The 27,335-nt window shown below is 40.1% G+C and overlaps 1 protein-coding gene across 1 annotated transcript in view; it reads right to left on the reverse strand.

Moving 5' to 3' along the window:
- Positions 1–27,335, reverse strand: part of tmem67 (transmembrane protein 67) — a 199,916-nt gene that overhangs the window by 163,837 nt on the left and 8,744 nt on the right. The window contains exons 4-8 of the mRNA XM_063051072.1: positions 26,470–26,536; positions 26,011–26,085; positions 14,958–15,020; positions 7,425–7,574; positions 33–119 (exon numbers count right to left, since the gene is read on the reverse strand). Of these exons, the coding sequence (XP_062907142.1) occupies positions 33–119; positions 7,425–7,574; positions 14,958–15,020; positions 26,011–26,085; positions 26,470–26,536 (442 nt within the window). The remainder of the gene's footprint in view (positions 1–32; positions 120–7,424; positions 7,575–14,957; positions 15,021–26,010; positions 26,086–26,469; positions 26,537–27,335) is intronic.

The raw sequence follows: 27,335 nt of genomic DNA on the forward strand, positions 1-27,335 counted from the left end.
TATATTTTATGTAATTATTTTAGAAATATTACCTGCAAAGTACCTCCAGTTACTTTTTCCCAATTAAGAAAATAACCACGAGCATCATATTTGGCAAGGATAAATTGTAATTCCATATGCTGCAAGCAGTAAAACATAAACAATGAAAAAGAAGCAATCACATTCACAACTTACAAAACTGTTTGTATTTAAGGTGAAGGGTGCTGTGTAATAAATCTCAACACCTGGCCAGGTATCAGCTGCTGATGAAAATAAATAGCTTTGATCACTGAAGTAAAGGGTGTTTGGCTAACCTGGCTGAATTTTTTTAAGGAGGTCTGTAGCTTGGTGGATTGATGGTGAAATCTTGAATAGAGTGTGCAAGGCAAGGCAAGTCCATAGAACAAACCTTACTGACAAATGCTCACTATCCAGAAGAAATAACAATGGTTCCTTTACCTTAAACTACCTGGCAAGAAAAATGAAACAACCTGTTATCCTGGTATGTTAGAATCTAATGTCTTAGGTAATCTAATGATTTGTTGTTGCATAATTAAAAGATAGTGATAGAATTGTGTAGCCAGAACTACAGTGTCAATGGTTGTAAGTATTTTAGACTAGGTCCATGCCTCTGAAGTACTTTGGAAGGCAATACTAAAGTGATTAACCAGCTGAGAAGAATCAATACATTCAGAAGGGGAAACCATGTAAGTAACGTACAACTTCACTAGCTGTTTACTTAAACATGGTCTATTAAAGTTGTATTTGCTTGGACACTGTGCCTGCTTTATTTAATGCACGTGGTATGCAACTATCATGTTATTTGAATACAGTGGCACTAATTTCCTCCTTCAAACTGGTTTAAGGATCATTTTAAAATCCTTGACATTCCTGTTCATTATCAGTTCCACTCATTAGAATTTTCTTCAATCTTCAACACACAAAAAAGATTATAAATGAACTCAGTAAATACTACCAGCAAATCAGTCTTGTGCATTCAATTAATGACTAGATTTAATTGTCACATGTACACCAAAATATCAAAACTTTTGCATCAATGAGCAACACTGACCAAAGATGTGCTGGGAGCAGCCTGCAAGTGTCATCACACTTCTGGCCCCAACGTAGCATGCCCACAACTTAGTAACCCTAAGATGGATATCTTCGGAATGTGGAAGGAAATCCATGTTGTCATGAGGAGAACGTAAAGACTCCTTATAAATAGCGGCAGGAATTGACTACCTTCTGTCTTTGCCTATACTAAACTGCTGATGGTTCTCCCTGATGATTGCCATACGGGAAATGGCAAACTGCTGGCCTGTGCCTCATTGGAGGACAATCTCGATCTGCTCTGGGTCCGAAGGACATAGTTTCACATTAAAGCATTTAAGCTCGAGGTCCAGCAGTCTCAGTTGATTGACCAGCAAGGCATATGCAAGGTAACAGGGAAAAGAGCTGAAGTGTTATTGGCATTTGAAATGTAGGGAGTCTCTTCATGTTTCTTGGAACTTCTGTCACTCTTCCTGTTTTTTTTTGTTTCATTATAAAGACCTGGGCATTCATTGGCAAGGCCAGTGTTTACTGGCATCTGGAGAAGTGGTAATGAGCCACTTTACTTATCTGCTCCAAATATGATGATAATGTTCAAGATTTGGATGTGGGAATGAAATGTAATATTTCCAAGTTGGTGACTTTGAAGAGTGAAGTGGATTTCAAAGTGATTTACATAAGGTGGGCAAGTGGACAAATGCATGGCAGCTGCACTGTAATGTGAGATGATCTACTGATTCTAAATTGGAAAGAAAGATTATCTCGGAAGCACAAGAGGCCTGTTGTGCTTGTAGATCAGTTGCTGAAAGCAAGTGTTTAGGTGCAACAAATAGTTGGGAAGGCAGTTGGATTTCATTGCAAGAGGATTTGTGCCTATCTTGTGGCAGCTGTGCAAGCCTTAGTGAGATCCGATCTAGAATTCTCTGTGCTGTTATGAACACTTAATCTAAGAAAGGATGTTTTTAGCATGGAGAGATTACAAAAAAGGCTTTCTAAATTGATTCTTATGGCTGCAGGACTGATGGATGAGGAGAAATTGGGCCAATTCAGTATATATTCACTGGAGTTTGGGAAAATGAGATGGGATCTCATTGAAACCTATACAATTCTAAAAAGACTAGATATTCTTGGTGCAGGGAGGAATGAAAATTATATAAACCTTGTGAACTGAAGGGATAATTGATAGAGATCATTGATGGTTGTTCTGAGAGTAATGAATTGATCAGCAGATGAGGTTTCTGAGCGCAGCTGATGGGTTGGAGATAGATTGAGTTCAGTCATCTTGAAAACTCATGTCAAATCACGAAAACTCTTTGTGCACCAACGTCATGCCCTTGGAGCTAGCTACTCTCATGGTACTGATTATTGGAGTTAAGGCAAGGGACTGGAAAGTTAGAAGGGAATTGAGGAAAGATTTCTTTCACTCTATAGATGTCTGGAATCTGAAACCCAGTGTCAGTGGGAATGGTGGAGGCTGAAATTCTCATAATATTTAATAATATTTTATTCAATATTTAGATGAGCACTTGAATTGCCCAAGTATAAAAAGCTACTTGCAAACTGTTGGTAAATGAGATTAATATAAATGGTTGCTTGATAGTCATACAAACATGAAGGGCTGAAGGTGGAGTCTTTAGGACTTCATTATTCAATATTCATTGTACCTCATGCCTCCCTATAGTTACACAAATCTTCACTGTACTGCTCACTAAACATGCTCAAGTATTGGCAGCAATGATAGGGGACTCTGTGAATGCAGGAAAGAAACACGGATGGTAGTTTGCCTCCCAGGTACCAGGGTCCGGGATTTTTCTGATTGTGTCTACGATATCCTGAAGTGGGAAGGAGAACAGCGAGAGGTTGTGGTACATATTGGTACCAACGACATAGGTAGGAAAAGGGAGGAGGTCCTGAAAACACACTACAGGGAGTTAGGAAGGAAGTTGAGAAGCAGGACCACAAAGGTAGTAATATCGGGATTACTGCCTGTGCCACGTGACAGTGAGTATAGGAATAGAATGAGGTGGAGGATAAATGTGTGGCTGAGAGATTGGAGCAGGGGCAGGGATTCAGATTTCTGGATCATTGGGACCTCTTTTGGGGTAGGTGTGACCTGTACAAAAAGGACGGGTTGCACTTGAATCCCAGGGGGACCAATATCCTGGCGGAGAGGTTTGCTAAGGCTATTGGGGAGAGTCTAAACAAGAATTTTTGGGGGGTGGGGACCGAACTAAAGAGAAGGAGGAAGAGGCAGTTGGCTCACAAAGAGAGAAAGCTTGGAGACAGTGTGAGAGGGAGGATAGGCGGGTGATAGAGAAGGGACGCGCTCAGGCCGATGGTTTGAGCTGTGTCTATTTTAATGCAAGGAGTGTTATGAACAAAGCAGATGAGCTGAGAGCACGGATCAGTACTTGGAACTACAATGTTGTGGCCATTACAGAGACTTGGATGGTTCAGGGGTAGGAATGGTTACTTCAAGTGCCAGGCTTTAGATATTTCAGAAAGGACAGGGAGGGGGGCAAAAGAGGTGGGAGCGTGCCACTGTTGATCAGAGATAGTGTCACGGCTGCAGAAAAGGAAGAAGTCATGTAGGGATTTTCTACGGAGTCTCTGTGGGTAGAAGTTAGGAATGGGAAGGGGTCAATAACTCTACTGGGTGTTTTTTATAGACCACCCAATAATAACAGGGACATCGAGGAGCAGATAAGTAGACAGATTCTGGAAAGGTGTAATAACAACAGGGTAGTCGTGGTGGGAGATTTTAAATTCCCAAATATCGATTGGCATCTCCCTAGAGCGAGGCGTTTAGATGGGGTAGAGTTTGTTAGGTATGTTCAGGAAGGTTTCTTGACACAATATGTAGATAAGTCTACAAGAGGAGAGGCTGTACTTGATCTGATATTGGGAAATGAACCTGGTCAAGTGTCAGATCTCTCAGTGGGAGAACATTTTGGAGATAGTGATCACAATTCTATCTCCTTTACCATAGCTTTGGAAAGGGATAGGAACAGACAAGTTAGGAAAGCGTTTAATTGGAGTAAGCAGAAATATGAGGCTATCAGGCAGGAACATGGAAGCATAAATTGGGAACAGATGTTCTCAGGGAAAAGTACGGAAGAAATGTAGCAGATGTTCAGGGGATATTTGCGTGGAATTCTGCATAGATAAGTTCCAATGAGACGGGAAGGATGGTAGGGTACAGGAACCATGGTGTACAAAGGGTATTGCAAATCTAGTCAAGAACAAATATGAAAGGTTCAAAAAATTGGTAATGATAGAGACCTAGAAGATTATAAGGCTAACAGGAAGAAGCTTAAGAAGGAAATTAGGAGAGCCAGAAGGGGCCATGAGAAGGCCTTGGCGGACAAGATTAAGGAAAACCCCAAGGCTTTCTACAAGTATGTGAAGAGCAAGAGGATAAGATGTGAGAGAATAGGACCAATCAAGTGTGACAGTGCAAAAGTGTGTATGGAACCGGAGGAGATAGCAGAGATACTCAATGAATACTTCGCTTCAGTATTCACTATAGAAAAGGATCTTGGCGTTTGTAGGGATGACTTACAGTGGACTGAAAAGCTTGAGCATATAGGTATTAAGAAAGAGGATGTGCTGGAGCTTTTGGAAAGCATCAAGTTGGATAAGTCACCGAGACTGGACGAGATGTACCCCAGGCTACCTTGGGAGGTGAGGGAGGAGATTGCTGAGCCTCTGACCATGATCTTTGCATCATCAGTGGGGATGGGCGAGGTTCTGGAGGATTGGAGGTTATAACCATATAACAATTACAGCACGGAAACAGGCCATCTCGGCCCTTCTAGTCCATGCCGAACTCTTACTCTCACCTAGTCCCACTGACCTGCACTCACCCCATAACCCTCCATTCCTTTCCTGTCCATATAGTTGTCCAATTTAACTTTAAACAACAACATCGAACCTGCCTCAACCACTTCTGCTGGAAGCTCGTTCCACACAGCTACCACTCTCTGAGTAAAGAAGTTCCCCCTCATGTTACCCCTAAACTTTTGCCCTTTAACTCTCAATTCATGTCCTCTTGTTTGAATGTGCTACCTGCAAGGCAAACTATGTACAGGTGCTAGTTAATCACATACTCTGGACTCTACATTCATGTGATTTAGCTTACAGCTTCTTTCTTTCTTTCTTTCTTGATTCTTCAACAGTCAACTGCATATATAGAGGCCTCACTTTGATGTGTCAATTCTTACAGTTAAACATATTCCTAATTATATTAAGTGGTAGCACCCAATTTCTTTTTACTTTGTCACTAAGTTGAAAGTTCATTTATACTCTAAAGTTCTGTTATCAGGATACTGTAGAGTTCCTGGTATTGCATAAGGAATAATAATTTAATTTATTTCACTCCATGTTTCATCAATAAGGCAGTGCATGGAAAAGAAAACCCATGTACTTACTTTAGTGGAATTAAAATGAAATAATGTTTGAAATGGTTCTTGTTCGAGAAGTCTAGGTCCAAACCCATACTGAATATCAAAGTATAACCAGGGCAGATTCCTTCGCCTGAAAGGAAGGTAGATTGTCAATAAATAACTTTTGGTATATACGAATGTGAGAATAAGGATTGGTGCGACAGTTCAAAATGTAAAATTTTTTCATTTTATTCTGACATTTTTCCATCAGAAACATATATACTGTATGTACTTCTGAATTTCTTTCTGTTTCGCTTTATTGGAGTCAGTAGATCATCCACATGCAAGAGTCTCATCTGGACAGTTATGACTCATCATAAATAATATTAGTCATAGAGTAATAGAAAAGTAGAGTACAGAAACAGGACCTTTGGCCCATCTAGTTTGTGCCGAAACATTTAAACTGTATATTCTCATCAACTTACACCAGGACCATAGCCTTCCATAGCCCTACCATCCACGTATCTATCCAAACTTTTCTTAAACGTTGAAATTGAACATTTATGCACCACTTGCACTTGCAGCTCCTTCAACACTCTCATGAGCCTCTCAGTGAAGAAGTTTCCCCTTGTGTTCCCCTTAAACTTTTCACCTTTCACTCTTAAGCCATGGCCTCTCATTGTAGTACCACTCAACCTCAGTGGGAAAGGCCTGCTTGCATTTACCCTATCTATACTCCTCATAATTTTGTATACCTCTATCAAACCTCACATCAATCTTCTACATTCCAAGCAATAAAGCCCTAACCTATTCAATCTTTCCATATAACTTAGGTCCTCTAGATCTGGCTAAATCCTTGCAAATTTTCTCTGTACTCTTTCAACCTTGTTTACATCTTTCCTGTAGGTCGGTGACCAAAACTGCACACAATACTCCAAAGTAGGCCTCACCACCCTTATATAACTTCAATATAACATCTCATTTTGTGTACTCAAAACTTTGATTGATGAAGGCCAATGTGCCAAAAGCGTTCTTTATGACCCTATCTACCTGTGATGCCACTTTCAATGAATTATGGACCTGTCTTTCTAGATCCCTTTGTTCTACCACACTCCTAAGTGGCCTACCATTCACTCTGTAAGACCTACTCTGGTTGGTCCTACTGAAGTGCAAAACTACGAACTTGTCTGTATTAAGTTCCATCTGCCATTTCTCAGCCCATTTTTCCAGCTGGTCCCGATCCCTCTGCATGCATGCTCTGATAGTCTTCCCCACTGCCCACTACATCCCCAAACTTGATGTCATCCACAAATTTCCTGACCCAGTTAACCACATCATCATCCAGATCATTGATATACATGACAGATAACAACAGACCCAGCACCGATGCCTGTGGTACTCCACTAGTCACAGGCCTCCAGAGAGGCAACTGTCTACTACAACTCTCTGGCTTCTCCCACAAAGCCAATATCTAATCCAATTTACAACCTCATCTTGGATGGTAAACAACTGAGCTTTCTTGAACCACCTCCCATGCAGGACCTCGTCAAATCCATGTAGACAACATCCACTGCCTTCATCAGCTTTCCTGGTAACTTCATCAAAAAGCTCTATAAGATTGGTTAAACCATGCACAATGTTTTATTGGAGTTCTTTGTTTTGTGGCTGCAGGTAAGGTTGTATATAGTATACATACTTTGATACTGGTGATCCATTTGGGAATTGTGAAGGAAATACAGTATAAGGTTCTGTATTTAGAGGATGAAGTGAACAGGGTGCAGAAATTGATACTAGAACAATATTTATTCCTTTTAGCTGAAGTCCTCAGTATTTTAGTGGAATTAACATTGATAGAATAGTGGCAAAATTTTGACAAGTATCTTAGAAAATGTTAAAGTAGAAAATTTCCTATGACAAAAATGCAAATTAATTAAAATACCAATGCGCTAACTGCTCAAACAGGAAATTCATATACTCTTTAACCACAGCATTTTCTTACCATGAAGATACTGAATGGGTATTTCCTAAGCTTATTGTCTCCTTAAATATTGTGTGATAAAGGGTACAAGCATCATTAGGAGTTGTTGCCATGTCTATTGAATTCATGATCATGACACACATATTCCCTACAGCCTGACAGGCAGTAAGATTTGCAAATCTCTGAAAAAGAAATGAACTAAAACAGTGAACTTGTTAATTAACATAAACATACGCAGCTTACTAATGATTCTTCTGCACTAAACTATGTAATGGCTACGTAAATAGCTTGCAAGCTTAGCATTTACTTGTATTATAGAATCAGAGCCTTTCATGTTTTCCAAATAGCATTTTTAATTATCTGAATTAATTCATTATAAACATTTAAGTAAGTTATTAAAACAGAAAAGAAAGGAACATTTTATTCAAGAGTTTACAAACCTAAATTTCAAGCAGTCACTCCTACGCTATAGATGAACTTATGTGATACAATCAGAGAGTCATTGAGTCATACAGCACGGAATCAGACCCATCAGCTCAACTTGTCCATGTTGACTAGTTGCTTACCTGAGTTAGTCCCATTTGCTTGTATTTGTCCTTATCCTCAGGGTTTCCAACCTGGACCCCTTGCTTAATAATATTGTCATAAGAAAGGTTGGAAACCCCTGCTCTAAACATTTCTCACCCATATATCTGTCCAAATGTCTTTTAAATGTAGTAATAAACACCTCTGCCACTTCCTCCGGCAGCTCACTCCTCGTACCTGCCACACTCTGTATGATAAGTTACTCCTCGGGTCCCATTAAATCGTTTCCCCTCGCTCTAAAACTATGGTGACTATCCTGGTAAAAAGATTGTGAACATTCACCTTATCTATGTTCTTTCTAAATCTTCTATGCCACAGTGAAAACAGTCTCAGCCTATTCAGTCTCTTTCAAGTTGTAATTTATTCTCAAATCTTGAGATTCATTTTCTTGCGGGCATTCACAGTAGATACAAAGAAGAACAATGGAATCAAACAAAGACGGCAAACAACCAATGAGCAAAAGAAGGCAAATACAAAAAAAATATTAATAACATGAGTTGTAGGGTCATTAAAAGTGAATCAATAGATTGTGCAACCAGTTCAGTGTCAAGGTGAGTGAAGTTATCCACATTGGTTCAGGAGCCTGATGGTTGAGGAGTAATAATTGTTCCTGAACTTGGTGGTATGGGACATAAGGCTCCAGCACCTCCTTCATGGTGGCAACAGCAAGAAGAAAGCATGGCCTGGCTGGTGGGTATCCTTGATGATGCATGTGGCTTTCTTGTGGCAACACTCCTTGTGGATGTGTTCAATGGTGGGTGGGGGGCATTAACTATGATGGACTGGGTATCTACTACTTTTTTTGAAGCCTTTTCCATTTATATGCATTATTGTTTCCATAACAGCCATGATGCAAACAGTCAGGATACTCTCCACTGTGCATTTATGGAATTTTATAAAAGTTTTAGATGACATGCTGAGCCTGTGCAAACTTCTAAGAAAGTAGAGGCTCTGGCGTGCCTTCTTTGTAATGACACTTGTGTGCTGATCCCAGAACAGATCCTTTGAAATGATAATGTCAAGGAATTTGAAGTTGCTGACCCTCTCCACCACCGATCCCCTAATGAGAACTGGATCATGGGCCTCCAATTTCCTCTATCTATACGCAATAATCAGCTCTTGGTTTTGCCGTTGTTGAGTGAGAGATTGTTGTTGTGACACCATTCAACCGGATTTTCAATCTCCCTCCTATGTGTTGATTCGGCTTATGACAGTGGTGTTGTCAGCCAACTTGAATATAGCATTGGAGCTATAATTGGCCTCACAATCATAAATATAAAGTGAGTAGAGCAGAGGGCTAAGCACGCAGCCTTGAGGTGCACCTGGGCTGATGGTGATTGTGGAGATGTTGTTGCCAATCGGAGCCAAACGGGGTTTGCAAGTGAGGAAGTCAAGGATCCAGTTGCACAAGAAGTTCTTGGACTTAATTAGTTTTGAGGGGAGGGTGTTGATTACAGCTCTGTATTCAATAAAGTATATCCTGATGTATGCATCTTCACCATTTTGATTTTTCTGAACTGAATGGAGAACCAAGGAAATGGTATCTGCTGTTGACCTGTTAAGACGTTAGGCAAAATGGAGCGGTTCCAAGTTACTTATCAGGTAGCAGCTGATATGTTCCATCACGAATCTCTCAAAGCACATCGTCATAGTTGATGTAAGTGCTACTGGCCGACAGTCATTGAGGCACGATACCATGTACTTCTTGGGCACCAGTATGACTGAAGCCTACTTGAAGTAGCTGGGTACTTCAGACTGCCGAAGCAAGAGGTTAAAGATGTCAGAAAATACTCTAGCCAGTTGATTAGCACAGGTCTTCTGTAATTGGCCAGGGAGACCATCTGGGCTAGACACTTTCTGTGGGTTCACTCTCCTGAAGGATGCTCTCATGACAGCCTCAAAGACTGAAATCACAGGGTTCTTTGGGGCTATGGGTGTTTGTGAAGGTGCCTGCATGTTATATACAAACCCCATTTCCAGAAAAGTTGGGATATTTTCCAAAATGCAATAAAAACAAAAATCTGTGATATGTTAATTCACATGAACCTTTATTTAACTGACAAAAGTACAAAGAAAAGATCTTCAATAGTTTTACTGACCAACTTAATTGTATTTTGTAAACATACACAAACTTAGAATTCGATGGCTGCCACACACTCAACAAAAGTTGGGACAGAGGCATGTTTACCATTGTGTTACATCACCTTTCCTTTTAATAACACTTTTTAATCATTTTGGAACTGAGGATACTAATTGTAGTAGATTTGCAATTGGAAATTTTGTCCATTCTTGCTTGATATAAGACTTCAGCTGCTCAACAGTCCGTGGTCTCTGTCGTCTGATTCTCCTCTTCATGATGCGCCATATATTTTCAATAGGAGATAGATCTGGACTGGCAGCAGGCCAGTCAAGCACACGCGCTCTGTGTCTACATAGCCACGCTGTTGTAGCCCGCGCAGAATGTGGTCTGGCATTGTCCTGCTGAAATAAGCGTGGACGTCCTGGGAAGAGACGTCGCCTTGATGGCAACATATGTCTCTCTAAAATCCTAATATACGCCTCAGAGTCAGTGGTACCTTCACATACATGCAACTCACCCATGCTGTGGGCACTGATGCACCCCCATACCATCACAGATGCTGGCTTTTGCACCTTTCACTGATAACAATCTGGATGGTCATTTTCATCTTTGGCACGGAGAACTCAACACCCGTTTTTCCAAAAACTAGCTGAAACGTGGACTCATCTGACCACAGCACACAGTTCCACAGTCTTTCGGTCCATCTGAGATGAACTCGGGCCCAGAGAACTCGGTGGCGTTTCTGCATAGAGTTGATGTATGGCTTCCTCCTTGTGTAATATAGTTTCAAGTTGCATTTCTGGATGCAGCGACGGACTGTGTTGAGTGACAATGGTTTTCTGAAGTACTCCCGAGCCCAGGTGGCTATAATTGTCACAGTAGCATGACGGTTTCTTAGGCAGTGCCACCTGAGGGCTCAAAGATCACGCGCATTCAACAGTGGTTTCCAACCTTGCCCTTTATGCACTGAGATGTCTCTGAATTCTCTGAATCTTTTCACAATATTATGTACTGTAGATGTTGAAAGACCTAAATTCTCTGCAATCTTGCGTTGAGAAATGTTCCTTTTGAACTGACTAACAATTCTCTCATGAATTTTGGCACAAAGGGGTCAGCCACGACCCATCCTTGCTTGCAAAGACTGAGCCTTTGATGGACGCTACTTTTATACCCAGTCATGATACCTCACCTGCTACCAATTAGCCTGCTTAATGTGGAGTCTTCCAAACCGGTGTTACTTGAATATTCTGTGCACTTTTCAATTTTATTTTAACTCTGTCCCAACTTTTGTTGAGTGTGTTGCAGCCATCAAATTCTAAATTTGTGTATATTTACAAAATACAATTAAGTTGGTCAGTAAAATTACTGAAAATCTTTTCTTTGTACTTTTGTCAGTTCAAAAAAGGTTCACGTGAATTAACATATCACAGATTTTTGTTTTTATTGCATTTTGGAAAATATCCCAACATTTCTGGAAATGGGGTTTGTAGATCAAAGTGAGTATTAAAGGCATTGAGCTCATCTTGGAGCAAAACCCTGTCGTTATTCATGTTGCTTGGTTTTACTTTGTAGGGGATGACAGCATTCAAGACCTGCCACAGCTGTTGAGCATCCTTCTGTGATTGAAATTTGGTCCAGAACTACCATTTCACATAAGATGGTAGTTCAGAACGTTGATAAGGTAAATATGGATGACCACTCTTAGAGAGGTCCTATATTCTCCCTAGTTACTCATCTATTTTAAATATGTGTAACCAGGTGACCGTCGAATCTTACTCATTATCGTTAAAAGTGTACTTGGGCATCCGTCCGGGTGAAGCTAGAATAGTTGTCTGTGCCTTTGGTGGAGATGGTGATGTTATTACGCACGCACGGGATAGTGGGGAGACCATTTTTGTTTTCTGCGGAAGAAGCTGGTGGGGCTTGGGATTAAGTTCCTCCCAGAGATACTGGGTATGGTGAGGAAAGGTGAGTATTAATTGATGATATCTATGTGAATTCGTTTATACTAATTGGCGAATTGAGAATATTGATAATTTGACATGTTTTACATGTGGATGCTTTAGATTTTCACCAGTGAAGGCATCGGCACTGGATAGCATGGCTTGTGCAGAGTTCCTTACTGGCCAAGTAGGTCAGTCTTCCTGTAATTTAACTACCAGGCAATATCTTGTAGAAGTTGTGCTAAAATGTACCTTTTGTCTAACTTTATTGTATCATGACTGATGGTGAATGTAACAGCATAACGTGAATGTTTAGTCTCTGTTTGGAAGTTAAGCATGTGTGTACTAAAAGGGAGTAGACATCTTAGTTGAAATGTATTCGCTTACATTTTCCCTGCTATGTATAAGATACAGGGTTGGTGGGATTCTAATGTTGTTTGTATTGTGTTTCTTCAAAATTGCCACTACCGTACTAGTTTTGTATTAGTTCTGTGCGGTTTGCTTTATGTATTTTTATACTGCATACGCAATTCGTTGATACACAAGGGTGTGGATTGAAAGTTAGACTGAGACTGTAATGGCAGGGACTGGTTGTAAATTCGTTCGTTTTGTTTTGAGACCCTCTTCTGCCACTAAAACATCTAAAACAGATAAAGGAATTAAAACCCGAAAAAGTGTTTGTTGTTCTGAATGTGTACTTTCTCCCAGGCTACATATGCTTATTTAATCTCTTAAGATTCTCCTTTACTTTAACTGCCAAGATACTTCATATCACTTTCGACCCTCTTGATTTCCCCTACAGCCCTTATACCCCTGAAGGAATACACTTGATCATAGCTGTCTATATCTGACATATTCCTCTCTTTTTCCTACCAGAGCCTCAAAATCCTTCATTAGTGAGGGTTTCTTATCGTGCCAGCGCTCTCCTTCGTTCTCATGGGGACATGTTGGCTCGTCACACTTCCAATCACACTATTAAAAGCCTCCCATTTACAAAACATCGTTTACCTGTAAACATCCTCTCTCAAATCAAGCTTTGCAAATTCCTGTCTAAGCTTTCAAATGCTTGGTTTACCGAGAGAAAACAGTTGGAATTAACAGGTGCAAGATGATGCATTTTGGGAAGTCAAGAAAGGGCAGGATATGTACATTAAATGATAGGGCACACAGAAGTTTTGATGTACAAAGGTGTTAAAGTCCATAATTTTCTGAGAGTGGCAACGTACGTTGGGTCGAGAATGCACAAGTTAAGGGTATAGGTTATCAGAATTGAGGCATTATTTTGCAAATTTTTGAAATTTGGAGCATAGTGTGCAGTCTGATAAGGACCCATTTGAAAGCTGAGAGACTCTGAGTCCATGATGAAAGTAAATATGTTTTACTATTATTACACGTGGCTTTGGTGAAATCATGCTTGGAGAATTGTCCATATTTTGGACTCCTTACTTAAAGAGGATATACTTGCTACATAGCAAATGTAGTGAACATTCATCTAAGTGGTTCCTGGGATGGCAAGTCTGCCACATGAGCAGTAATTGTGCAGTCTAGGCCTCTATTTGAGCTTTACAAAGATGACAAATGATCTCAAAGAAACATGCAAAATCGATTGAGGAATCGACAAGGTAGACCAGGATGTTTCTCTTGATTAAGTAGTCTGGAATTAGGGTCCATAGTCTCAAAATTAACAGTAGTTCATTTGGACAGAAATGCAGAGTCCAAACAAAAACATGGTAAATTTTTGAAATTCCCTGGAGGATTGTGGAGGATAGTGTTCCAAAAAAATAAATATATATTTGGATATTGCAGGAAATAGGGAGCATTAAGCCGGGCTAGGGAATGGTGTTTGCTATACTATACATATGCCATGTTGAGGCTTCAAAGACCAAATGACTTAACCCTATTCCTTTATCTTACATGTTTATATAAAGATCATATTCAATGATAAGGCCAGGTAGATATTTGCGACATTACAGATATGGAAGGTGGGGAGAAGAGGGGTCAATACTTTGAGATTCCAAACAGGAATTCCAAATGTCCTGCTGTATTTAACAGGAGAACATAATTTAGCATTTTCAGCAAGATTGATCAACTATTTGGAAGTCCACAGCACCAAATTACATTTTTATGTGGAACTGAAATGGAGATCAAGATTAAGTTGGTAAAATGGAGATGCAGTTTATTTCTTTAAATCAACGTCAGGAGTTTGTGGAGATCAAGAATTGAAGATTAGTCAGAGACCATTAATACACACAATCAGAGTGGATAAGGAACAGGATGAGACTATGGAATTGAGAGGAGTGGTTGGGACAGGGTTGAGTGATTGGGGTGGGTGTGTAGAAATCTTGGGAGAAGTAGACAGAATTGTCAAGAGTGAGATGGGCTAGTTAGTTCTCTATAATAATGGCAAAATCTTTTGGGGTTAGAGTAACTACCTACTCCTGATGGACACAAAGACATTAATTTATGCAGTCATTCACTTCTGGCTCCTCTTATCTGCCTAGTTTTCTATGTCTCAAAACATTGCCAACACAAACTAAGATTCTAATTCCTGTTAAAGCAGAGATACATAGCCTCCTTAATAGCATGTATTAACTCATTAGTTTTCTGAGTGTGCATGAGTCTTCCAGCCACTAACCATCTCCATTAAAATCATATCTAGGTGGAACAGTTCAGATTTGAGAATTCAGCCATGTGTAATCCTGCCTATTCCTGGGGATACAGATATTGTTCAATTCTGCTGTTGTCTGTACAGAATTTATACATTCTCCTCATGAGTGCATGGGTTTCCTCCTGATGCTCTGTTTTCTACCCACATTCCAAAGACGTACAGGTTGGTAAGTTAATTGGCCACATGGCTGTAATTGGGCTGTGTGGGCTCGTTGGACTACTAGGGTCAGTTACCGTGCTGCATCTCTAAATAAAATACATTTCCCCCAAAATACATATTCAAAACTGACCAGGCATGCAATAGCTGATGCTTTCAAATGAGCAGCAAACCAAGCAGATGAAACTTTGAAACCCTGCAAAAATTACAGGAAATAGTCTCGATAGTAACTTTGAACAATGCCTCACAGTTCCCAAATGAATACATTTACATAATTTTCATCTTAAAATAATACCCAGGTTATATAATTATTTTATTACATTGTTTGTAATCAGATCATACACTGCTACTGCATCTACACAATGAAATCCTTTAAAGATTTGTAGCTGTAAAAGGATCTAGTGCTTTTCCAGCATATATGACAAATAAACTCTTCTCGGGCTTCCAGATGGTACAGGATTTTAACTGACGTTTTGATGACAAACTTTGCCATCTTCATCAGAGATGATCAAAATTGATACCTATACCTGACTGGAAGCCTGAGAAGATTTGTAGCTATTTACTGTTTAAAATCTTCAGGCTGTATTTGTCAGGAAACATTCTTTCATGAGTTAAGATAGAAATATAATTTTAATAAAGAACAATTTTAAATTAATGACAAATAGGAGAAAATGTGCAGCTGCTGGAAATCCAACCAACATATACAAAATGCTGGAGAAACTCAGCAGGCCAGACAGCATCTATGGAAAACAGTAAACAATCAATATTTTGGGCTGAGAAAGAAGATGAGAAACCAGAGTAAGAAGGTGGGGGGAGAGGAGGAAGAAATACAAGGTAGCAGGTGATAGGTGAAAGTGGATTCAGTCTTATGAATTCAATCAAATGTAAATCCAGAAGCCATGTCCAGCGGGATTCCACCACCAAACACATCTTTCCCTGTTCCCCACTTTCCGCTTTCTGCAGGGATCGCTATGGGACTCCCTTGTCCATTCGTCCCTCCCGACTGACCTCCCTCCTGGCACTTATACTTGCAAGCGGAACAAGTGCTACACCTGCACCTAAATCTCCTCCCTCACTACCATTCAGGGTCCCAAACAGTCCTTCCAGGTGAGGCAACACTTCATCTGTGAGTCTGTTGGGGTCATCTACTGTATTCGGTGCTTCCAGTGTGGTCTCCCGTATATCGATGAGACCCAACATAGATTGGGAGACCGCTTTGCTGAGCACCTATGCTCTGACTGCCACAAAAAGCAGGATCTCCCAGTGGCCACCCATTTTAATTCCACTCTCATTCCCACTCTGACATGTCAGTCCATCATCTCCTTTACCCTTTACTGCCACCAAGATGCCACACTCAGGTTGGAGGAACAACACCTTATATTCTGTTTGGTCGTCTCCAACTTGATGGCATGAACGGAGATTTCTCAAACTTCAGTAATGCCCCCCAGCCTCCACGTAATCATTACCTATTTCCATTTCCCTTTCTCACCTTATCTCCTTACCCGCCCATCACCCTCCTCTGGTGCTCCTTTCCCTTCCCCTTTCTTCCATGGCCTTCTGTCCTCTCCTATCAGATTCCCCCCTCTCCATTTATCTCTTTCACCAATCGACTTCCCAGCTCTTTACTTCACCCCTTCCTCCCTCCCGGTTTCACCTGTCACCTGCTACCTTGTATTTCTTCCTCCCCTCTCCCCACCTTCTTACTCTGGCTTCTCGTCTTTTTTTTTGCTCCAGTCCTGATACAGGGTCATCAACTGTTCATTCTTTTCTATAGATGCTGCCTGCCGTGCTGAATACTTCCAGCAATTTGTGTGTTTAAATTAATTACTTCACTTTCAAACAAACATGAGGAATACTATTGTCTTCACTCATCCAAAATGGTAGATTTTTTTTGTTGCTCTCCTGAGCTATCAATTCCAACAACAAAGATTGAACTAATAAGCAAGAAAATATGAACACCCAGGCAGTAATAAAAGTTATTGGATGTTTTCACAAATAAACACGATTTACAATCTGGGCTGCCGAATCAAATGGCAGATATCAAATTACAGATAAACAGCTCTGAGCAGGTAATTTTTACACGGCCGGAAAACTGCATGGCACTTTAATTTTTTTTGTAATTATGCATACTATTGATGTTTAGAGTGAAAATTGAAGAAGTCACATACTTTTGATTATACTTATTAATTGAAGAGTATAATGAAATAAAGTACAACAAAGAAAATCCTTCATGTTTCATAAACTTTTTCTCATCCATCTTTGTTACAAATTCATTGTTTATCTCTCTCTCTCTCTCTGGCTATCCACCCCATGGGATGATGATGGTTCCTTTCAGTCAGTTAGTGGGGAACCCCACTCCTCAGAAAGGAACAGCATGTGCGTGATTGGATTTTAGGTGAGCAGGGGTTTGCACAGGTCCAGACCTACCCTCTCGACATCCCCTCCCAGATCCAGTAGCATGGCTGGGGGAAGTTCTGTTGCAATGAATGGCCAGACCAAGCTTCGATGCAAGGGATGCCCTTTCCGCACTTCACAGCATATGTTTGTTAGATGGCCGTTGACCCTACGAGAGGGTTCATCTGCTCTTCGACAGGTCTTGTTTTTCGTCCTGCAGGTTTCTAGCCACCCTCCTCACCAGGCAAGCCTGGTGGGGGAGCTGGTTTAGTCGCTGACCACCTGACCATGCGACAGGTAGTACTGGGTTACATGGCATCAGTAGCACTCAGACGAGTGACCTGACCTTATTTATAAACATTGTTTATAAACACTGTCCAGATTAAAGATATATCGTAATCCTCATTAGATCATCCAAATGTTTCACCTCTAGTCTGCTTCTGGTTTTACATTTATTTGAATTCATAACACTGAACCCACTTAGAAGACTGAAATATTCCAACGATGTCAACAACTTTTGACAATTCTTCGAATTCTTCTTTTCTAAGCAAGTAGTTCAACATATCAATGAAACATCTTAATTGAACCAGTCCCAACTTTCGCAGAAATGACAAATTTGAAATCACAATATTGCTGCAATATTTGAGGCATCACTATCGTCATAGTTCATAATAGTAGCAGAGTATTTTTTGTCAATGTTGTACAACATTCTCTTTCCAAGTTCAAAAATTGGTTGCATTTGCAATAACAACTTGGTCAAAAGCTTTTCTTTCTCTTAACTCTTTGTCGGGAAATCTACTATCCAAGTGATTATGCTCATGTTGAAAGAGTTGAATAAGAGTCACAGAATGAACGTTAGAACTTGTAGATACAAGCAGATCTTTCACTTTGTCAGTCCAATAAACGGTATCGCCTAGAATCTGTGACCATAACTTGTCGACATCGGCGTTCAGTGGGCTAATGATTTATTAACGATGAGCTACTGACTTCCATTCTGTGTGTATTGTTACAATTTATAACAGTGTTGTAACTTGAAACACTGACAATGTAAGTAAGTCGAAGCTCTAAAATGTAGCAAAGTAAAGATTATGGTACATTTATTATTTAGAACATTTATTGATTATATGCATTAACATAATTACAGGGTATTCCACAATTATATTAACATTGATTTCAAAATTATACCAGCATAATTTCAAAATTATATTAACATTATATAAAATAAAATTGCAGCTGCTTGGCAACAAAGGATGTGTGTGCAGAGCATTTCAGTTACTGCTTGGCATGCAACTGTGCATCTTAGAGGGAAGAATGCTAGCAAAGAAAAAGTTGATACCAAGTAAATCTACTGAAACCAACATATAAAAATTAAGATATAAAAGATGATCCCAAAGATGCCAGCTCAATACATTGCCAAATGGAGGATTGTGCCAATCATTACCAGGATATCAAGATCATGGAAATTTCAACACCGGAAGGACCTTGATCTAATACTCCTCACCTTGTTCACTAATCGAAAGAAAAACAAGGAAGTCTGAGAGATGCGTGTAAACTTTGTATTTTTACTTTTAGTGAGGTGTGCACTTGTGATGTGGTCATGTAATGATGTATGCCATTCACATACTTTTCGCCAGGTCACTATAGCTGGGTGGTATGGCGCAGATTCCATTTGTTTTCAGAAATGGCAAACTGTTCAGCAACAAATTGTGATCCATTGTCACTAAGTTTCTGGAATACCAGTCCCTGAGAAGAGGCTTCTCAGCACATCAACAATGTGCAAGTCTGTAGTGGAGGCTACTGGGAATACTTCTGGCCACATTGTAGCTGCATCCACTACTATCAAGAAATTTGTGCCCATGAATGGTCTGGCAAAATCTACATGAGTCCTCTGCCAGAGCAATGTATGCCATTCTCAGGGATGGATGAGTGCTGCTTTTGGCATCTTCTGGACAAGTTGGCATCCGGAACAGTGCATGGCAAGCTACTCAATCTGCTGATCTATCCCAGGCCACCTGACAAAGCTTCGAGCCAACACTTCCATTCTGACCATGCCTAGCTGGCCAACATGTAGCTCCTCCAACACTTTAGATCTTAGTTTGACACAACTCTCAATCCCCACATAAAGAAACCTCCATCAAGGGGCAGTTCACCCCTGTGCTGGTAAAAATGGGGGAAGTGGGATTTCTGCTGCACATTCCAGCCATTTTGGGTTACCATGTAAACATGTGACAGTGTAGGGAATTTCCTGGTTTCCCTTTGGATTGCCTCTGTTGTAATAAGGAGACTTTCAATTTGCATTAGGGAAAATATGTCAAAAGGAACATCCTCTTTTGTAAATTTTTCAGGTACTGTACTTCAGACAATCCATCATCATTTCCATGATTAGTTGTCCTCTTGAATTCAATATTATAATGGTGTCATCCAAGAAACAGAGACCCTAACTTTGTATTCATGGTGCTGGTGTTAATGGAACACCCTCCTGTGGATTGAAAATAGACATTAGTGGTTGATGATCATTAATGAGGGTAAACTTTCTCCCATACAAGTACTGGTTGAAATGTTTTACATCCCAAACCAGACTCAAGGCCTGTCTATCTTTGCTTAATTTTTCTCTGCAGCGGTAAGGGAATGTGATGCAAAGGCTATGGGCAATTAACTTCCATCATTCATAATGTGACATGATGCACCTATACCATAAGGCGAGGCATCACAGAAAAGTTTCACTGGATGATATAGATCATATTATTTGAGTACAGTGTCTGATGCCACCATTTTCCTTACCTTTGGAAAAGCTCCTCACACTGCTTTGTCCATTGCCATTTCTCCTTGATCTGTAGTAATGAGTTCAAGGGCTGGAGCACAGAAGCCAGGTTTGGCAGGAACCTGTTTTAGTAATTGACAAATTCTAAAAAAGGACTGCAACTGTGAAACGTCCTTTGGTCTTGGGACTTCCACCATTGCTTGAGTTTTGTTAGCACACATGTAAATCTTGTGCATCAATGGTGTGACCACAGTAAGTGATGCTTGGTTTAAAGAATTCACACTTGATGTGTTGTGCTCTAACCCTATAATCTAATCTTTTTAACATTGTCTTCATATATTGAAGACATTCCTCGTGATCCTCACTGGCAACACTGAATTCCTGGACAGTCTTGCAGCTCTAGGTCCATAGCTTTCTGTCAGAATGAAAGTGTAGGTCCAAAAATAAGCCTATTATAGCAATAAAGTCCTGTGTGAGTTTATGGTGAGAAATACTTTGGACTCTTCTTCCATCTCCATCTGTAGGTAGGCCTCAGCTAAGTCCACTTTGCTTAAGTGTTATCCTCCAGAAATGGTAGTGCATTGAGGAATACTGTAGAACAAAGAGACCTGGGAAGACAGATCCATATTTCATTGAAAGTGGTGTCACAAGTAGATAGGGTCGTTAAGAATGCTTTTCGCACATTGGCCTTCATAAATCAAAATACTAAGTAGAGGAGATGGGATGTTATGTTGAAGTTATATAAGATATTGGTGATGCCTAATTTGGAGTATTGTGTGCAGTTTTGATCACCTACCTACAGGAAAGATGTAAACAAGGTTGAAAGAGTACAAAGAAAATTTACAAGGACATTGCAGGGACTGGAGGACCCAAGTTGTGAGGAAAGATTGAATAGGTTAGGACTTTATTACTTGGAACGTAGAAGATTGAAGGGAGATTTGATAAAGATATACAAAATTATAGGGGATATAGATAGGGTAAATGCAAGCAGGCCTTTTCCACTGAGGTTTGGTGAACTACATCCAGAGGTCATAGGCTAAAGGTGAAAGGTGAAAAGTATAAGGGGAACATGAGGGGATACTTCTTCATTCAGAGGGCTGTGAGATTGTGGAATGAGCTGCAAGCACAAGTGGTGCATGCGAGCTCGATTTCAATATTTAACAGAAGTTTGGATAGGTACATGGATAGTAGGTGTATGGATGGCTATGGTCCCAGTACAAGTTGATGGGAGTAGGCAGCTTAAATGTTTGACGCAGACTAGATGGGCTGAAGGGTCTGTTTATGTGCTGTACTCTTCTATGAGTCTATAACTCCATAAAGGTTTTCAAAGATATCCTCCATCCTGGACAGAGGGTATTGATCTACCTTTATCACTGGATTGATGGTGACCTTAATATCACCTCGGATCCTGACAAACCCATTCTTCTTGGGTACTGGGACCACTGGTGTTGCCTATGGGCTCCACTCAACCTTGGAAAACACTTCTTCAGTTTCCATGCAATCTAGCTCACTGGCTACTTTGTCACAGATGGTATAAGGAACCGGATGGGCTTGGTAAAACTTGGGTGTGGCATTTTCATTTAACACTTATTTTATCCTTGATATGTTTCAGTTCTCCAATACAATCCTTGAACACTGCTTAGCATCATCCAGTACCTTTCTTAATTCATTTTCTGTTGCCTCTTTTGCACGCTATATGCAATGCAAATGGTGGATGGATCTCCAATCAAGTTATAGTTGTCTCAGTCAATCACGACCCCACGATGTGGGCCCTCCTGTTTTTACCATTTACAAGCACAATGTGGCTTGTTGGTTGTTGTATTTCACTATTTCAAATGTCATTCCCACAGGAGTTTTTTTTTCTCTCCAGTATAAGTTGTTAGTTGGATATCTGCAGGTTTCACTTCAGTATCTTTGAAATGCAATTCAACCTCATTTTGTGGAGTGACTAAAACCGCCGAGCCAGTGTCCAATTTCACTTTAATTAATTTGCCGTTCACTTCTGGTGTAAGCCATATTGCTTATCTCATGTTAGTTTTTACATGTAAATTTCAAGGCTACTCAGTCCTGAGTCATTCTCATCATTATCAGATTTTTTATTAACAGCATGCAGATTAGTGCACCTTTTGAAATTTCAACTTTACTTTTTATTTTTTTCTCTTCCCTGTGCAGTCCATTTATTTTTGTCTGCCCGATATACTCTTTATACAATAAATATTCTACTTTGTCGCATTTTCTGCATGTTGTGCCTTTAAACCTGTATTAGTCTGGTGTATATAAGCTCCTGCCACAATGGTAACGCAATTCGTTTGGTCAGGTAGGTCTCTGTTCAGATGTTGAATTTCGTTCACGCGTGCATTCATTCCTGACTGCAACTCAATCGCGACTCTGACCGTTGTTTCCATTGATACAACCATTACAACTACAACTACTTTCAAGTGTGAGTTTTGCTTCAGTTAGTAGCTGTTTTTGAATGCTTGCTTATAATATTCCACAAAATAAACAATCTTTCAGTGCACCATTAAGCCAATGACTGAACTGACAATGGTCAGACAATCTCTTCCATTCAGCTACCCCAGCGGCCTTTTGATTTAGCTTATGAAAACTAAAGTGTTCTGCAACCAGCAATGGTTTCATTTCTAAATGTTCCTGCATTATATTCATGATATCAGCAAAGGAGGGAGGAGAAGATGGCGGCGCGACACAGCGCGCACGGCCTCTCCGGTAAATGATATCTGTATTTGTTAAGTAGGATGCCGTGCACAATCCTGATTTGATGGAGACAGACGTGAGAAGCATGGAGGAACATCTGGAGAAACTTCTGAAATGCCTGCTTCGCTGCTGCTGCTACTGTGCAATCAAGAATCTCCGGAGGGGAAGGCCCCAAATCCCTCGGCTTTGCTTGTTGCTTGGCGGCCGGGGCCGGGGTCGAAGCGCTCAGCAGAGATGGTGCTCAGTGCTCAGTGTTGGAGGGCTAGTCGGAGGCTCAAAGCTTTCGGACGGACTCGAGTCGGCTGTGGTCGGGTGCTTCCAGGGTGCTGCATCGGCAAGTTTGCGGCGCTGGAGGTTCATGGCGGGGAGAGTTTTCTTCCTTCTACCGTCTGCGTGAGATGAGGGGGCTATCGGGACTTGAGACTTTTTTTTATCATGCCCATCATCTGTTCTTTATCAAATTATGGTACTGCTTTGTACTGTTGTAACTATATGTTATAATTATGTGTTTTTTGTCAGTTTTTTAGTCCTGGTCTGTCTTGTGTTTCTGTAATATCACACTGGAGGAACATTGTATCATTTCTTAAATAGGTCTTAAATAGGTTTTTTGAGTCTGTATTTACTAAGGAAGCTGGCATGAAATCTATGGAATTGAGGAAATCAAGTAGTGAGACCATGGAAACTGTACAGATTGAAAAGGAGGAGGTGCTTGCTGTCTTGAGGAAAATTAAAGTGGATAAATCCCCGGGACCTGACAGAGTGTTCCCTTGGACCTTGAAGGAGACTAGTGTTGAAATTGCAGGGGCCCTGGCAGAAATATTTAAAATGTCGCTGTCTACGGGTGAAATGCCGGAGGATTGGAGAGTGGCTCATGTTGTTCCGTTGTTTAAAAAAGGATCGAAAAGTAATCCGGGAAATTATAGGCCGGTGAGTTTAACATCAGTAGTAGGTAAGTTATTGGAGGGAGTACTAAGAGACAGAATCTACAAGCATTTGGATAGACAGGGGCTTATTAGGGAGAGTCAACATGGCTTTGTGCGTGGTAGGTCATGTTTGACCAATCTGTTGGAGTTTTTCGAGGAGGTTACCAGGAAAGTGGATGAAGGGAAGGCAGTGGATATTGTCTACATGGACTTCAGTAAGGCCTTTGACAAGGTCCCGCATGGGAGATTAGCTAGGAAAATTCAGTCGCTAGGTATACATGGAGAGGTGGTAGATTGGATTAGACATTGGCTCGATGGAAGAAGCCAGAGAGTGGTGGTAGAGAATTGCTTCTCTGAGTGGAGGCCTGTGACTAGTGGTGTGCCACAGGGATCAGTGCTGGGTCCATTGTTATTTGTCATCTATATCAATGATCTGGATGATAATGTGGTAAGTTGGATCAGCAAGTTTGCTGATGATACAAAGATTGGAGGTGTAGTAGACAGTGAGGAAGGTTTTCAGAGCCTGCAGAAGGACTTGGACCAGCTGGAAAAATGGGCTGAAAAATGGCAGATGGAGTTTAATACTGACAAGTGTGAGGTATTGCACGTTGGAAGGACAAACCAACGTAGAACATACAGGGTTAATGGTAAGGCACTGAGGAGTGCAGTGGAACAGAGGGATCTGGGAATACAGATACAAAATTCCCTAAAAGTGTCGTCACAGGTAGATAGGGTCGTAAAGAGAGCTTTTGGTACATTGGCCTTTATTAATCGAAGTATTGAGTATAAGAGCTGGAATGTTATGATGAGGTTGTATAAGGCATTGGTGAGGCCGAATCTGGAGTATTGTGTTCAGTTTTGGTCACCAAATTACAGGAAGGATATAAATAAGGTTGAAAGAGTGCAGAGAAGGTTTACAAGGATGTTGCCGGGACTTGAGAAACTCAGTTACAGGGAAAGGTTGAATAGGTTAGGACTATTCCCTGCAGCGTAGAAGAATGAGGGGAGATTTGATAGAGGTATATAAAATTATGATGGGTATAGATAGAGTGAATGCAAGCAGGCTTTTTCCACTGAGGCAAGGGGAGAAAAAAACCAGAGGACATGGGTTAAGGGTAAGGGGGGAAAAGTTTAAATGGAACATTAGCGGGGGCTTCTTCACACAGAGAGTGGTGGGAGTATGGAATGAGCTGCCAGACGAGGTGGTAAATGCGGGTTCTTTTTTAACATTTAAGAATAAATTGGACAGATACATGGATGGGAGGTGTATGGAGGGATATGGTCAGTGGGACTAGGCAGAAAATGGTTCGGCACAGCCAAGAAGGGCCAAAGGGCCTGTTTCTGTGCTGTAGTTTCTATAGTTTCTATGGTTTCTATGGTTTCTTAATGCATACATTACTAAATGACAATAAACGAGGACTGCATGTCCTCATAATCTAATCTAAGCTTATTTCAGCTGGTTTGATTGGAGGAGTCGAACTTCCAAGCAAACTGTATGCCTTTCCACGAATAGCACTCGGCAAAACTGGCACTCATTTTTCATCGGCTATTCCATTTGCTTTAAAATACATATATTCCAGTTATCTGTTGTGCAACTGAACGTGACTATCTTTCCAATGAAGCCAGCCATTTCTACTTTTTAAAAAAATTATTATTATCATCTTCTAGTTATCACTGTTTATGAACCCCTGAATTCGTCCATATCAGCCTTTTTTAAAAAACTCAAATGTGTCACTGCGTTTTTTTTTACTTGAATGTCTTGCGGTGCTTCAACAGGTAGGTAGTCATCTCAGGTTCATTTAAAACTTTCTCATTGCTACTGTTGTGTTTTGTAACACGAAAGCATAAAAGCATAAAGCAAAAACAAGGGAGCCTGAGAGATGCATGAAAAATTCATTTTTTATTTTTAGTGAAGTGTGCACATATGACATGGTGGCGTATGCCATTTATGTACTTTTACATATAACCTGCAATGCATTATTTAAACAAAGAATGCTTAATCAAACAAAGATTTACAATGTAACTGAAATATTAAATACAGAACAGGGCTGGCTTCCTGAAGTGCTGGCATTTTTGCCAGCTATAAAAAGAACCCTCACCCAAACTTGCAAGACCTCCATAATTAAGTTATTTCAATGTTTTTTGAACCATCGTGTGTATGTTACCTTAAAAACAGTTTACTGTAGAAGATACAAAACTATTTTAGAAATTACACACCCTATGTTGATAGTTCATACCCTTTATACAAATTGTTTTTTGATTATACATCCACAGAGATGTGTTGTGACAGCATTTATAACTGAATATAAATTTGTTTCTATTATTTTAAACAAGTAGGTCTTTGAGTAAGTATTTACTCATTTTTGGCATGATTAATTAAGCTTCATTACACTTACTTGCTCATAGACAATATTTGTAACCACTGAGGAGGTCAAGTCTTTAGGATAATGAAGAAAGCATAATCCTCCAGTCTAGAAAAAAAAAGAGAAATGCTACTAATTAAAACTAATTGTAGGTTCTTCTCTCAGATTTGTTTCTTAACTAAGTATTTTAATCTAAATATTTTATTACATCTTGAAACTACATTATTTTACAAAAGTAGCACAAATAAAACTATTTTTCCTAGGCAACTATCAACTGTGTGAGTATACAAAACCTATTGCTTATTATCAGATTTATAATTGATGTCTGTTCGGAAAGTACAGAAGCAAAAGCATAAACTGCTGGATGAACTTTGCTTGCTCCTGAATCAGCACCAGCAGCCTTTTGTATATCTAATATGCACAAGAAATTTTCCTCCAACAGTTACATTAAAGAATACAGCACTTATGAACAATTTTTTAAAAATTGCTTACCAAAATATTTGACTGACAATCACATGATTGTGTAGTATTAATGAATGTTTCATGACATCTGATGCATCTAATGAATGGAGTAAGAGCAATTGAAATTCATTAGTAAAATAATTCCCCACCTATCCTCAATTCACCTTAACCAATACTATCATTCCTCTAGCAACATTTCTTTTGGAGCATTGCAGGAGACCTCAGACCAATTTGCCGTAACACTCCCTGCGCATTTTTATGCCAGCCAAGACCTCCACAGCGAATCTTCAGTTTACTAGGTCTGGTTTCCCCATTTCCCAAGCAATCTGCTTGTTCTGATCATTCCTGTTTCTCTCCCCAGGCAATATGTCAGTCTGTTTTCTTTTAATTCCCCAGGCAAACTGCAGTTCCTACTTGGTCAACACAAGTTCATTTCCTATTTATAAAGTTAATAACAAAGCATATTAAATCTGAAATCTCTTCTAAAGAATTCCAATGCTTAAATGCAAGTAAGTATGTAAGTAAATAAGTTTCCAAAGTAAATCTGGAAAAAGATTGGTCCAGTTTGTGGGTTGAGATTCTAAATTGGAGAAGGGCCTATTTTGATGGTATCAGAAAGGATCTGGCAAGTGTGGATTGGAATAGGCTGTTTTCTGGTAAGAGCGAGGGCTTCAAAAGTGACATTTTGAGAAAACAAAGCTTGTACTTGCCTGTCAGATTAAAAGGTAAAGATAACAGCTGTAGGAACCTCGGTTTTCAAGAGATGGTTGAGAACAAAAAGGTTAATTGCAGGTATAAGCAGGTAGGAACAAATGAGGCACTTATGGAGTACGTGTAAGAAATGCAAGAGGTCACTTAAGAAAGAAATCAGGAGTGCTAAAAGAAGGCGTGAGGTT

Source organism: Mobula hypostoma, chromosome 1 (assembly GCF_963921235.1).
Source record: "Mobula hypostoma chromosome 1, sMobHyp1.1, whole genome shotgun sequence".
In the NCBI taxonomy this organism is placed as follows: Eukaryota; Metazoa; Chordata; class Chondrichthyes; order Myliobatiformes; family Myliobatidae; genus Mobula; species Mobula hypostoma.